The sequence below is a fragment of the Phyllobates terribilis genome, unplaced genomic scaffold, assembly GCF_046119375.1.
Source record: "Phyllobates terribilis strain yellow unplaced genomic scaffold, ASM4611937v1 Scaffold_3092__1_contigs__length_90715, whole genome shotgun sequence".
Taxonomy (NCBI): Eukaryota; Metazoa; Chordata; class Amphibia; order Anura; family Dendrobatidae; genus Phyllobates; species Phyllobates terribilis.
In genome coordinates, this window is record NW_027365846.1 from 27,857 (window position 1) to 41,006 (window position 13,150).

General features: G+C 34.9%; 1 protein-coding gene across 1 annotated transcript; it reads right to left on the minus strand.

Moving 5' to 3' along the window:
- Positions 1–268: 268 nt before the first annotated feature.
- On the minus strand, positions 269–6,081 carry LOC141247513 (rhamnogalacturonate lyase-like). Its single transcript, XM_073669228.1, is given in 20 exon segments — positions 269–308; positions 404–636; positions 731–848; positions 953–986; positions 989–1,068; positions 1,284–1,443; positions 1,551–1,665; positions 1,667–1,693; positions 1,927–2,017; positions 2,215–2,321; positions 2,405–2,551; positions 3,207–3,343; positions 3,346–3,376; positions 3,759–3,894; positions 3,975–4,094; positions 4,183–4,314; positions 4,988–5,044; positions 5,411–5,532; positions 5,751–5,870; positions 6,070–6,081. Coding segments are annotated over 20 exon segments (2,019 nt in total).
- Between the last annotated feature and the right edge of the window lie 7,069 nt (positions 6,082–13,150).

A 13,150-nucleotide genomic window follows, 5' to 3' on the forward strand; every position in this document is an offset into this window, starting at 1 on the left:
GAAAAAGAAAGAGAATCGGAATAGAGTGCTTGATTATCAAAATCGAATACAACCTTTTGTCATTTACACATTTGAACATCATCACAAATGGCATAACACATGAGCTCAATTTTCTGCATTCTTTAGCCTAACATTTGTTCTATATATTGAGCGTACATTTACTCGATCCCATCCTCTTAATAAACCCTAAAATCTAGGGTGGAAAAGCCGTGCTAACTGCTACTGGAAAGCATTGTAAGGCCATTCCAGTTCGCAAGCTGGGTCGACGTCACTTAATTCCGTATAGGTATCCATATCCATTTGGATCACTATGAACATTGAGAGCACAACAAGTAGCCTTATCTAGATCATGAGCGAGCTCTAATCACTTCATCTCGATGAATGTACTTGCCCTCAAACTTACTCAGGCGGTCCTTCAAATCGGATGTAGTCGTACATAAGTCCGTCAATTTGATATTTATACCGCGTTTGGGTAAAATATAATTTATTGTCCCCATGACGTAGCCAAGTAGAAGGTACATCCACACTAAATAGTTTGTACAATCCATGGATACCGTGTCTTGCAATTGCATTGTCCTTCCCGAATAGCTTTGAAGTGAAATGTGGTCGGGTTTTATCAGGATCATTAAACCGAACCTAAGAAAGATAAAAGAAAAGAAGAGTGAAGTGTCAAAACATATTTCATTCCAAAATCAACACAATAAAAAGATCTAAAGTCATATTTACATACTTGTAATTCAGCTCCCGATGCGGATGCTATAGCTATACGAAGCTTGTAGGTGGTTAAGTCTTCTAGTTTCTCTATAGGAAACAAAATTTGCCATGTTGTTGGTTTAGTATCGTTTCCACTTTCCTAAACACATACACGTTACAATAATATTAGTTAAAATATATCATTAGTGTACTTTTTTTTATGCTAAGAAAACATGTACAAAAGATTAGGGATTGTTACCTTGGAACATGAGCGAAAAACCATTCCTTTCGAAATCACTTTTACCAATAGTGTAAACTAGATCATTGTGAGGATACAATTCGGTGTATTGTCTCCATAAACCATATTGTCTAAACCTGTTTTTAAGGTAAACCAAATAACATTTTTTTAGGTTATGTTTCTAAATACAAAACATTGTAATTAAGACAAATTATTCCAGGATATTATAGTTAATGTAATGAGTTTGTTATTCTCATTTTAGGGTTTGTTTTTTATAAATAATTCTTAATATGCAATATCATGGTATACCTCAGAAAAACCGATAAAATAAAATGACTTGAATTAAACTCACTTGTGGTGAGGCTTGTTGATGAAGAGTTTGTTTACTAGATTAGGAATGGGATCGGGTACGAAGAACTCAGAAGCCGTACGATCTGGAATCCCGATTTCCCACAAAGTCGGACCATGTCGTGGAGGCTCGTATGTAATGTCTCCAAATTTTATAACTTTCCCTACATTCAAATCATACACATTTGAGGTATTATATGTCAATTAAGGACATAGAAATTGTACATTTAGATGAGTAATATGAAGGGATTAAATAAGTAGACGTAATTACCAGCTTTAATTTGAATGTTTACAGGGAATTTGTAGTCTCCGATAAATCCTGTGACTGTTGCATATAGACAATAAGCACCCTCTATAACTCCATTGATTACAAAGTTTCCATCCTTTCTCTGTCTTCACCCAAAATTGGTAACCCTAGAATAGTGAAATGTACAAACTATTAAGCTTCATATAATTAATGTGCATAAGATAGACATATGCTAAGTTTTTTGTTTCAGGTTTTTAAATTACGGTGTTAGGAATTGACACTTCAAAAAATAAAATAACTAAATCAGCTAAATTAATCACGGTTAATATAAGGTCTTAGTTTATGATGTAAGATTTTAAGTTAGAAAAATCATTTTTTTTAATCAAGATAGCGAAATCACCTTAATTTCGACTTGCCATGATCCTACAGCACCCACTGCAGCCAAGCCAACCCAAGCATCTTTAGCTGGTGTCAATATATGTTCGCCCAATCTATGCAAATGTAAATTGTTGTTAGAGTAGTCTCTTTCTCTAAACTCTAATGTAGCACAAATCTATAATGTTGTTTCTTAATACAACCTTATCCATTTCTTTTGGTGAAAGTGATCGTTCTTATCATTACTTTCTTATAATGTGCAACATATGTACCCACTTATCAAATGACCCGAACTAAGTCTTTTTCGGGTTACCTATCTTTCACAGATAATCGTCCAGACACAGACCCGCGATTAATAGGCTTGGTATAATCCATGGACAATGGAAATTGATATGGCCATCTTTTGGTTTCTTTAATCATCTGATTGACATTAAAGATCAGTCAAAGACAAGGAACTAGTGTTTTTTGTTGTGTAATTAAGGATGAGATCGATTATTATGTACCTGGATTTTAGCATCTTGCCATAGTGCACTATTATTCATGTTAGAATTCAGATAAACAAGAAATGGCCCAAAAACCTTTTTCCATGGTTCTCCTTGTTTGAATGCAAGAGCCATATTATTCCCTCCGTAATGAGCACTATGAAACATCTGCACAATTTTAATCATGTTAAGAAGTGAGTACTTCATGTTAATAAAAGAAGAATATTCACTAGTTTTTACATTCTTTCTTTGAATCATGTATATAAGGGTTTTTCTATTTTATACTTGATGCTACATGTTTAGAGGCCTAATTTAAAACTAAAAATTTCTATAAAAAATAAGCTAAAATCATAAAAAGGAAATAATTAATTCATAACACTGTAATTTTATTTATTAAATAACATTAGTGTCCACAATTGTTTTCACAATCTAGACCTTAATCTTTATTCAGGAGAGGACATATTAGAAAAATGGATCTACATATAGTATCACAAGACAAAATTATGTACCCTATGGAGTAATATATAAACAATTACAAGTATAAGAAGTTTATCATGTATGATTTACCTCTAGATACTCCCTTTAACTCTATTAATGTATGTGGATATAAAAGCCGGTCGGTTATTTTAAACTTTTTTGAGGTAGAATGAAGACTGAACTCTTTTCTTTTGATTTTAAGAGATCTCGTATGGATAAAAATAAACATTTGTTTTTTATGTTAAATGTTGTTATTATTCAAAAGATATGATAAAATTTATTGTGATATGCAATAAATTTTCAATAGATATAGATAAAATAGATTTGATTTATGTTTAGGATATACCTGGAGACAAGTATGACCAACATGAGAAGTAAGATCTTGTTTGAAAGGACCAGCACTTCGAAACTCATCACTTGGTGTTATTAACCAAAACCCAGCTTTGGGATTGTTAGCAATCCAACCGTGCAACTTGTTTCTTTGTGGTCGCACGTGTACTGATACTTGTCGTCAACCTACAACAAATGAATTCAAAGCGCAAATCTTGAGAAAAGACCGGGTTTTGTGTTGTAAAGAGCTAGTCCCTGAATCCGAATAGCACATTATAAGAGGTAGACATAATTTATTTCTTCATTTGAGTCGATGTCTTGGACCAAAGTCTGATACATTAGTTTATTACATAACATATTCTATTTCTCCAAACTCTAATATAATGAACTATATGTAATTCTACCTCCTAACATTTAGTCCGTAAATATAACATTGATGAACAACGTAAATCTACATACATTTTCAATTTTGTTTGCTTGTCTCTCTCATTCCCCATAATAATATATAAATATATCTAATCACATTAGTGTATTAATTTAAGTAGCAAACTATATTTATGGTACATACTTCTCCCTTCATATCAGGATTAACATGATCTATCAACCGAACAGCTTCTTTGTAATCAAGAACCTCCCCAGTAGCACGGTCACCGGGCATTGGCATTAGCCGCCGTCTATCATCTAACATTGCCATATACTGAAACCTGCCACAACAAATTAATCACTTCATCAGTCCAGTTAACAAGCCAAGCTTAAGTTAGTTAATTAAGTAGTAGTTACTTACATATCTTCTTGAAGCTTGTACACAGCTCTTATTTGATGAATGTTAGCTTGTGGGAAACTTGCTTCACGATCCAAGATTGTATACGAATAATAACCCTCCAGCCCTTTATACATCACATACCTGTTTATGTCATCCATTTACGTCATTTTTTGTTAGAAATGATCTAATATTAAAATATTAGGATAAGACGACAAATTTTTAACGAAACCTTCGATCTACATTGACTGGTGCAGAAGGATAAGTATCACCATTCCATGAAGATTGATTCCATTTAGCACTAAATGAAATCTCTGTTCTATCAGAAGAATTTCTTATGATGTTGAATGTTGTTCCCTCTAACCTGCATCAGAATATACAACCTTGATTAATTTCTCCTCAATTTTCAACTTTATAGAGTAAAACTAAAACATTCGTCACGAAATAGTGTTTTGGATATGAATCCCACAGAATGAAACATGGCGGGCCGATATCTTGATCTTCAAGCTAGTTAGAGTGGTTTAGAGCATTATATGTAATCTCTTTGTCTAAATCCTAATTTAATCTCTAATGATTTTTTAATAGTACCAGGAGCAGTTTTATGATAAAATTAATTTTATTGTGCAAAATGTGAAGCTGTGAAGAATAATGAACATAATATATTAAATTATTAACATAGAATAATATTAAAAAAATCTTTGAATTATTTATAGAATTTTCACAATCTCGATTTTTATTAGTTCTCTTTTAATCATTTTGATCTATGTTAGTAATTTAACACTTTATTTTCTTATTTTGATATTCATATTCAAAGATTCTTATTTTGCATCGTAAAGTCTAATTTTCCTCGTTTCTAAACTATGTTATAAGATCTTCTATCCACCACGTGAGTAACATTGGTCAACCACGAAAAATCTTCGTTATCTTATTTTCATTCTTTTTGGTTCTCTCGTTCAGCTCGACTATCTCTCTCGTGCAACTGGCGTTCTATGTATCATCATATATCATATGTGTTTCCATCCAATGCTAACTCTTACCCATCCGTGCAATCTTTATCACATTGTCCAGGTGCATCCCAAACGATATCAAAATACCTGCAAGACGATCAAACCACTAGATTAAGATGTATACTAATAGGGTTTGGGATCAGATAAAAATATAACATGTGAATGTTAATATTACTATTTTATATGTGTACATAGAGTACTAATTCATGAATGTAGAACAATCTTTGTGATTGAAAACCATTGTATTAGACCAAAAAACCTTCCGTAATGCAGTTATTTCGGTTTACGAATTATAACCAGGTTTACATATAAAGAAAAATTTACACTTAAAATTTGCTCGTATTTCATATCGTAAAACATATTTTTACAGAAAACTTTTTCATATTAATATACTACTGTGTTAAATATTCTTATTGATGTTAATGGAAATTAAGCTAAATATAAGTATTATACCCTCGATTTGATTCATCATTTCTAAACTGAAGCAAATTGTCGATTCCATTGTATCTAATGCCGGTGACATAGCCGTATGGATTTGCAAGGGTGAGTTGGAGTATGCCATTGTCCATTACCACCTGCAAAATGAGTTCATAAATAATTTAAGTCTAAATTAGTTTTTAAATTTAATTTAGAAAATAATATCCAACACAAATATTTTGAAATTTATGCCCTTCAATTAAGTTTAAGAAAGGTTGATCCCATATTATAGTATGTTATTTGTATTAAGTTACATTAAAGTCGTCTTAGCCAATGATACTTATTTTTTTTTTATAACGATTGTACAAAAACTTACATGGTTGATTGTAACGTTCAAAGTAAGCCTAATTTTCCCTCTTTTCCCCGCCTCAGAATGCCTTGTCCTTCTGGAGTTCACGCCCACAAAATTATATACGAAAACATTAGCAAAAGATAGCTAAACAGAGATTTAATATAGTAAATATAAAAATTATTAATAAAAAGGACTTTGCTATTTGTTTCCCCATAAGCGACAAATAAGAGACTAAAGATAGTAAAAAAATTAAGAAAAATATTGAAAACCACCTCTTATATGTGCCTTTTATATTCGTATTGATTTTAAATACCCCTTATTTCAGTTCCGTTAATAAAGTTACACCATTTTCCATCTGCAGTTAATCTGCCCGTCTAAAAGTGTAATTACTATTTTGTCTCTAAAAAATTTTAAAATTATGTTTTTTAACCATGCCCTTACTACTGTAGATGTAATATTTAGATATAATGAATTACTTGCTAAGAATTTTTTTTTAATAAATCCAAAACAAATAAAACTACAAAATTAACTTTGATTGAATAAATTTCTATATTTGACTACTTATTCATCAATAAAAAAAACCTGATTGTAAAACATTCTATGATAAGACTGAAAAAACACTTATTTTCAGTTTTACAAGTTTTAAATCATAAAAGAAGTGATAAAAAAAATAAAACCTGAAAAAGGGTCAATGGAGATGAATATGAAGCAAGAACTTAACAAATTTCTTGCGAAGCAATTATTGCTGATGATTAGAATCATCATCGTAAATACAAGCCACCGAACAAGCACATCCATAATTTGATATGATTTGGCTCCAGATATTTTTCCTGTCATACATAAAATGTAATAATCAACAATCTCAATTGTTAAAAAGATAGAAACAAAAAAACTTTGAAGCATAAAAGTTGATACCTCTTTTTTGTAAAGATTTAACTGATCAATATGAGAGAGATTTGCAGTAGATTTGAACAAAAATAAATTAACAAAAGGAGTTAGAAATTAAGGGTTTGTTTTTGTAAGTTTTCATAAATTTGATTTTTTTTAGCTTAAAGTGGTTGTGTTTATGCGAATTTATACAGGAACAAAAATGTTTATTTCCACATGAGTGGAGTTTCTAACTAAGTCTCCGACAATGTCTGAGTAAAAGTATGGAAATATATGAATGGTGTGATAGTAAAACCAGTAGTTCATATGGTGATCGCTGATATTACTTGCTTGATTGACATTTGGCGTGGATTAGTAGTTTTTTGCTTATGTTAATTTGCTAATTGTGGCTACAAGGAAAGAAATTTGGAAGCTTGTAATTAATTCTTTGAACAAAAATACCAATTGTAATAGTGAGATTAATTTTAACATAAAAATACGAATATATACAGCTTAGGATTAGATTAATTAGCTATTTTCATTAACTTTGTCTAGAAATCTCTATTGTTGGCTTACCGCATCCCTTCTCAATCACTAGTCGCCACCACCACAACCTGTCACCTGCAAAACTGCCATATTTCATCTAACCGTCACCACCATACGCTTGTGCCGACACCTAATTCATGATATCTAGAGAAGAAAAAAACATTGATATTGAAATGTAATTTGTACGATATGAATGAAGAACCCAAAGTTAGGTTTTTGGCTACTTGAGACTTTTATAAGATATACTTGATTGTTGGTTATTCTGGACGGGGGTTGATGGGACGAATTTGACGATTCTGCAAGGCTAGTTAGGGAAAGTGAGGGCGAGATCTTTACTACACCATGGATCGGTTGTTCATAGGTGGTGGTTATGTCTCGAGGAGCCAGGATACAAGAGAAATTAAGGGTTAGAAGTCAGAGAATGTCCTAGAGCAGAGAGAATAATTGGTACTTGCTAGTGTTGAAGGATGGTTGTGGTTTCAATTTGGTGGTTGATGGGTGGCGGTGGTAGTCCATATTGAGCAACAGTATTTGACGATATAGACAATTGGTATTTCAGGAAGATGCTAATACAGAATACCAAAAGATATTTTATCTACAGTTTATGTAAATATTTATTCCAATAACACCTTTTCACAGTTAAAACAAAATTCAATTATAAATGAGTAATCCAAACGCACACTTAGTTGCGTTGAAGCCTTATTACATATATGTTAAGGTTTAGCTCTTGGAGATTTTTGTAGGGACAGAGACTGGCGGAAAAAGAGTTAAAAGGAAGTCACTAGACAAGAGACCTTGCTCTCCTTAACTTCACTAATGATTTGTCTTAAGATATGGTCGAGAGGAGGGGGATGATTAGAGTACTAGAGACATAGATCTTATACCATGTTTATAGTGGGTGGCATTTAGCTTTAGGAGTACTAGGGGTTCAGACTTTCTTGCAATGAGATTAATCACGCAGAAGTCCTAAAAACGCTTTTAGTTACACATAAGCCCTAGTACGCATGTATGAAAATTTAGCTCAGAAAGACTTCTTTAGGGGAAGAGGCCGACCGAATAAGAGTTGGAAGGAAGTCATTAGTCGAGACCTTGCTCTCCTTCTAACTCACTAATGATTCAACACAAGGGAGAGGATTTGTATAATAAAGACATAGATCTTATTGTGTGTTTTTAGTGGGTCGCGGTTAGTATTAGGATCGAAGTAGTAGGGTTTCGTACTTTGTTATTGGGTGTGGGTTATTGTAGGATCAGATGTGTTAGAATATATCTACAAAACACAACTTAATCAAGTCATGTTACTTAGAAAGAGAAAATAAAAATAACGCAAGAGAACACTATTTCTTACATTGGGAACCTTTGATAACCAATAAGTTATCTAGGAGAAAGTCCACTATCTTTCTCTTGAAAGATTTCAAAGCCTGTTTATATTGATCAATTGAGTACAACGTTTAGGAGAACGCACAACTTAATCCTAGACACATGATAGTCGCAATCCCGATGGTGCCAAGAGTTGTTCTTAGGTGAGGTTAGATGTGTTTTGGAAGAACTTAGTCATTAAATGAAGCATATGAGCCATTGGAACTAAAGACGACAAAGTGAACACGAAGACGCATAAGAAAGAAGTGTTGAGGAGTTGATCTGAGTTCAAATGGACGATTATCCCTACTCCGACGTCCTATTTATGTGATTCCAATTCGTGGAGTTAGATATTGAAGTCTACTACATTCCGTCCAAATTTGGGTGCAATCGTAGGTGTGAGTCAAAAGTTATAGCGATTTTACTGAGATGTCGCAAGAGTACAACAGAGACCAAACCACGACCGCGGTTTGGCGACCATGGTCGCGCCTCCCGGAGTAATTCTTTGACCAAGGAACTTTTGCAACCGCCTCAATATACTGGTGTTGAATGGGTTCCGAAAGTTACCTTTTTATTGGGGGGGGGGGGGGAGGCTAATAAGGTTTTTCTTAGGGTTTAGACTAGTTTCATCTCATATTTTCTAAGAAACACTCTCTTTTGTAATTTTTCTTTTCTCTCATACTATGAAGAACTAAGTACCATTGTGTTCACTTTGAAGTTTTAAGCCTTTGGATTTGGTTTTGTGGTAAGATTCTAAACACTTGTGTTCTATTTTGATTGATGTATTGTTTCTTGATCTCTTGAGCTTTATCTTGCATTGGTTTTTATTGATTTATCTAGAATGATCAACTAGGTTTATTGATATTCATCATATTGCTAGGATTGATAATTCGGTTTGAAGAATATTTCCTTTTGGTAGCAAACTCTATTTACATGAACTATTTTCTAGTGCCTATATGGTAGAGATCTTGAATTCATGTCAAGTATCTACTATTTGTCAATGTTATTGCATGAACCTACATATCTTTGAGCTTTATGTTGTTGTGTTATTAAATCTTGGGATTCCTTGGTTGTAGCATGATTAGGGTTTCTAGGACTATTTCGACTAGTTACTTTTTATGAACAAGGAGTAGGACAACCAACTGAATGTGTTATAACACTTGTTAGTAGGAATCTATGATCCACATAGCAATCCAATTGTTTAGAATGGATAAGTGAACTCTTTAATCATTTATTCACTTCTATGTTGTGTGCTTTGTGTTTTTTCAACATAACCAAACCATCCCTTTTGTCACTTGTTAATCATAGTAAAACTTTTGTAACGAAAAACTTGTCTCAATTGGGTTCTACCCCTACTTACCACTATACTCTATAGTGGGAGTTCGGTTTTCTTTGATAAGGCATACGACATTGCCTCTATCGAATTTGGAGTCGTTGTCGGGGAGACGGTTTTTAGTTTATATTGCTTTTGTGACTAACCTTGGTATGGACCTATCTTATGGTCCACACCTGTGCTACTGATCAGTTTACTTGTTGTGTTTATAGGAGATATGGAAGAATGGCCAAAGACTACTGAGGAGGAGTTGACTGAAATCTGGGAGTTAGTTAATGATTATGGGGGATATGGGAATCCACGCCCTTGGTATGATCAACATCGGTATGACCACTACCCGAGGTATAGAGATTGCCCCCTGCTTGAGCAGCAGCTGTTGTGGAGGCCTCGCGATGCTCAACCTAGTTCTGAACCATCTACTGCAGAGTTGATAAATAATCTGGGGAGGCAGATTACAACTTATGCTCAGAACACGCAAGTGAGAATCAAGAAAATAGAGGTACTGATTGAGCAATTGACACATGCAGTTTCTACCCAGGTGAAAAATCAATCTGATGCACTGCAACCTCATATTACAGTCACTCCGAGCATTATGAACGACAATGTTATGACAATATGAAGCGATTAAATCGCGGATGATATACAAAGTGACGAAGAAAAGGCTGAGGCTAAGGAGCCAACAGACGCGCGCCGGCAGCCTGAGAAGCGCAAACACGAACTAGCCCCTGTAGAGCCGCTCGCTCGGGTCCCCAAACTGCGCGACCGTGCAAAGCCCCCTGATGACCCGCACGCCCGTGCCTTCTCCCCTGCTACCTTCGGCGTTGTTTTCTTCTTATTGCTAAACGTCAATGAGTACGATTCGGGCCTGCCATTAGATGATGAAGGAGAGATAATTGATCCGGGAGATGATCTCAAGCTGATCCAAGCTACCTACATGCGTCCACACCTTCAAATGTTCGTGACTCTGGAACCCCGAGCACCTGTGCCTCGTTCAACAAAACACCTAAAGAGGCCATGCACGGTGAGGAAGAAGAAGAAGAAGAGAGGGTGGTATGACAAGAGGATTAGGAAGCGACGAGGCGTGAGATCCTATTGTGTGAAGAAGAAGAGAGAGCTCCTTGAAGAGTTGGACCATGAGGGGCCTAGTGCTGGTTGATATGAGCAACAAGTCGGGCCAACGACTTTAAACAAAGGCGCTTCTCGGGAGGCAACCCGATGTGTGAGGTACGTTTACTTTTTTCCTTTTCCCTATTATTGCGAGTCCTCTTTTGCTGCATTGAGGACAATGCTCGTTTCAAGTGTGGGGGAGAGAATTGGTATTTGTGTTGCATGCATGTAGTTTGTTTTGGAGTGTTTTAGCTAATTTGTTTTTTAGTGTTTTTAGCTAGTTATTTTCTGTGTGTTTTAGATTATCTTTTTTTTGGTGTGTTTTGATTTGGTTTTGAGTGTGTTGGTTGTTGCATTCACTAATTGAGTTTTTGTGGATTCTTATAATAGTGCATGTACTTTGGATCTTTTGACTATGCTTTGTTTGTTGGTTTTACAAGTGCGTTATGATGATGATAATGCTTTGTTAAGATGTAGACATTTATTTGAGCATGTGGACTTTGATTGGATTACTTTTGGACCAATGCTCTTTATTTAGTTATGTCTTCACATATGAGTTTTCTTCCTTTATTGTTGGCTTTAAAACCGGTTTCTATATCTATTTAAAAACCGGTCTTAGGTTATTTTGCATGACATTTGATTGAGATGTAAGTTTATCCCATAAAAAGAAAAGAAAAAGTGTTTTGTGCTTAATTGATAAACTTTTAGCGCAAGTCAAGCAGGTGTGCGATCTCCAAGGTGTGGAAGATCACCAAGGGTTCAATCCTCTGATAGCCGCGTGAAAAGGTCTAATGGGTTGGCCCTGACCGTAAGACAGATGGGCCATAAAAAACAAAGAAATAAATTTTGTGATTTATGAACGTCCTGATATGTTTTGCACCTTGCCTTGTGACAGGCGTAAAACGGTCGCTGTTCCTATCAAAGATACCCAACTTAATAAATCCACTAGTAAAGTGGTAAGAAGGGGTCGAATCCCAAGAGAGCCAGAACGATAGTTTATTTCTAATTATGAAACCATATAGTAACAATTGGGGGTTTATGTATGATCTTAAGAACTAGCAATTAAGCAAACAAAGAATGTTGGGTTGTAAACAATTATGGATACGGAACTCTCTCCTTCTAGCATCAGCGCATTGTTTTTATGGAATGTTGATCATTGAATTCTACTAAATTATATTCTGAATTGATTAGTTAATCCAATTGTCCTACTCTTTGTTTGTAAATAGAAACTAGTCCAAATAGTCCTAGAAACCCTTGTTGTAAGCAATAACCAAAGAAATCCTAAGGTTCAAAAGCGCAACAGCATAAAGATCAAAGATAAGTAGGCCTATGCAATACCATTGGAAAATCGCCGATACTCGACACAAGTTTATAATCTCTACAAAATAAGCACTCGCAAATAGTCTATGCTAATTCTGATTGCTACCTAAAAAGACAAGACTTTTCAAATCGAATTATCAAGCCTAGCAATATGATGGATAATAATCAACCTAGTTTGCAACCTAGATAAAATCAAGATCAATCAATAATCAATAAAGCACAAGAGATCATAAAACAATCCTGGAATTAAACTTTTAGAACATAAGTCTTCGAATTCTCACAAACTTTTCCTAGAACAATGGCTAAACTAGAATGGAGGCAAGAGGGGAGAAAGTGGGAGAGAAACTCTTCCCAATAAAACCTAAACTATATATATGTGTCGGAAAATAAGATAGAAAAGAAATAAAATAACTAAAACAAATAAATTGGTTGGAACAATAAAGATCTCGGCCAAAAATAAGAGATTTCGGCCCATGAAGATCCGCCGAGACCCGCGGGCGCGGTAGTTACGTCCGCGGTCGCGGATAAGTATTCTGTAATCTTCTTTCGCTCTGATGGCCGTGGCCGCGGTAGCTCCGTCCGCGGTCGCCGTTACTCGTCTGCAGAATCTTTTCCTTCTTCTTCCGGGACGCGTTGTTCGGCATTCCCGGGTCTTCCTTTACGTCCCTCTTCTCTCGGTACTCCATTGCTTCAGCTCCATGGTAGTAACATATATGCTCTCGAACCTCCATAAATCCATATAATATACTTTTTACGCCGGATTCCAGAAACACGCTCATCAAGCTCCTAAACACCCATAAAACTCTACTAATAACCGTTAGTTACACCGTATGAATTCTCTCTATCAAACATCCCCATACTTAAACCTTGCTCCTCCTCGAGTAAGCAAAATGTT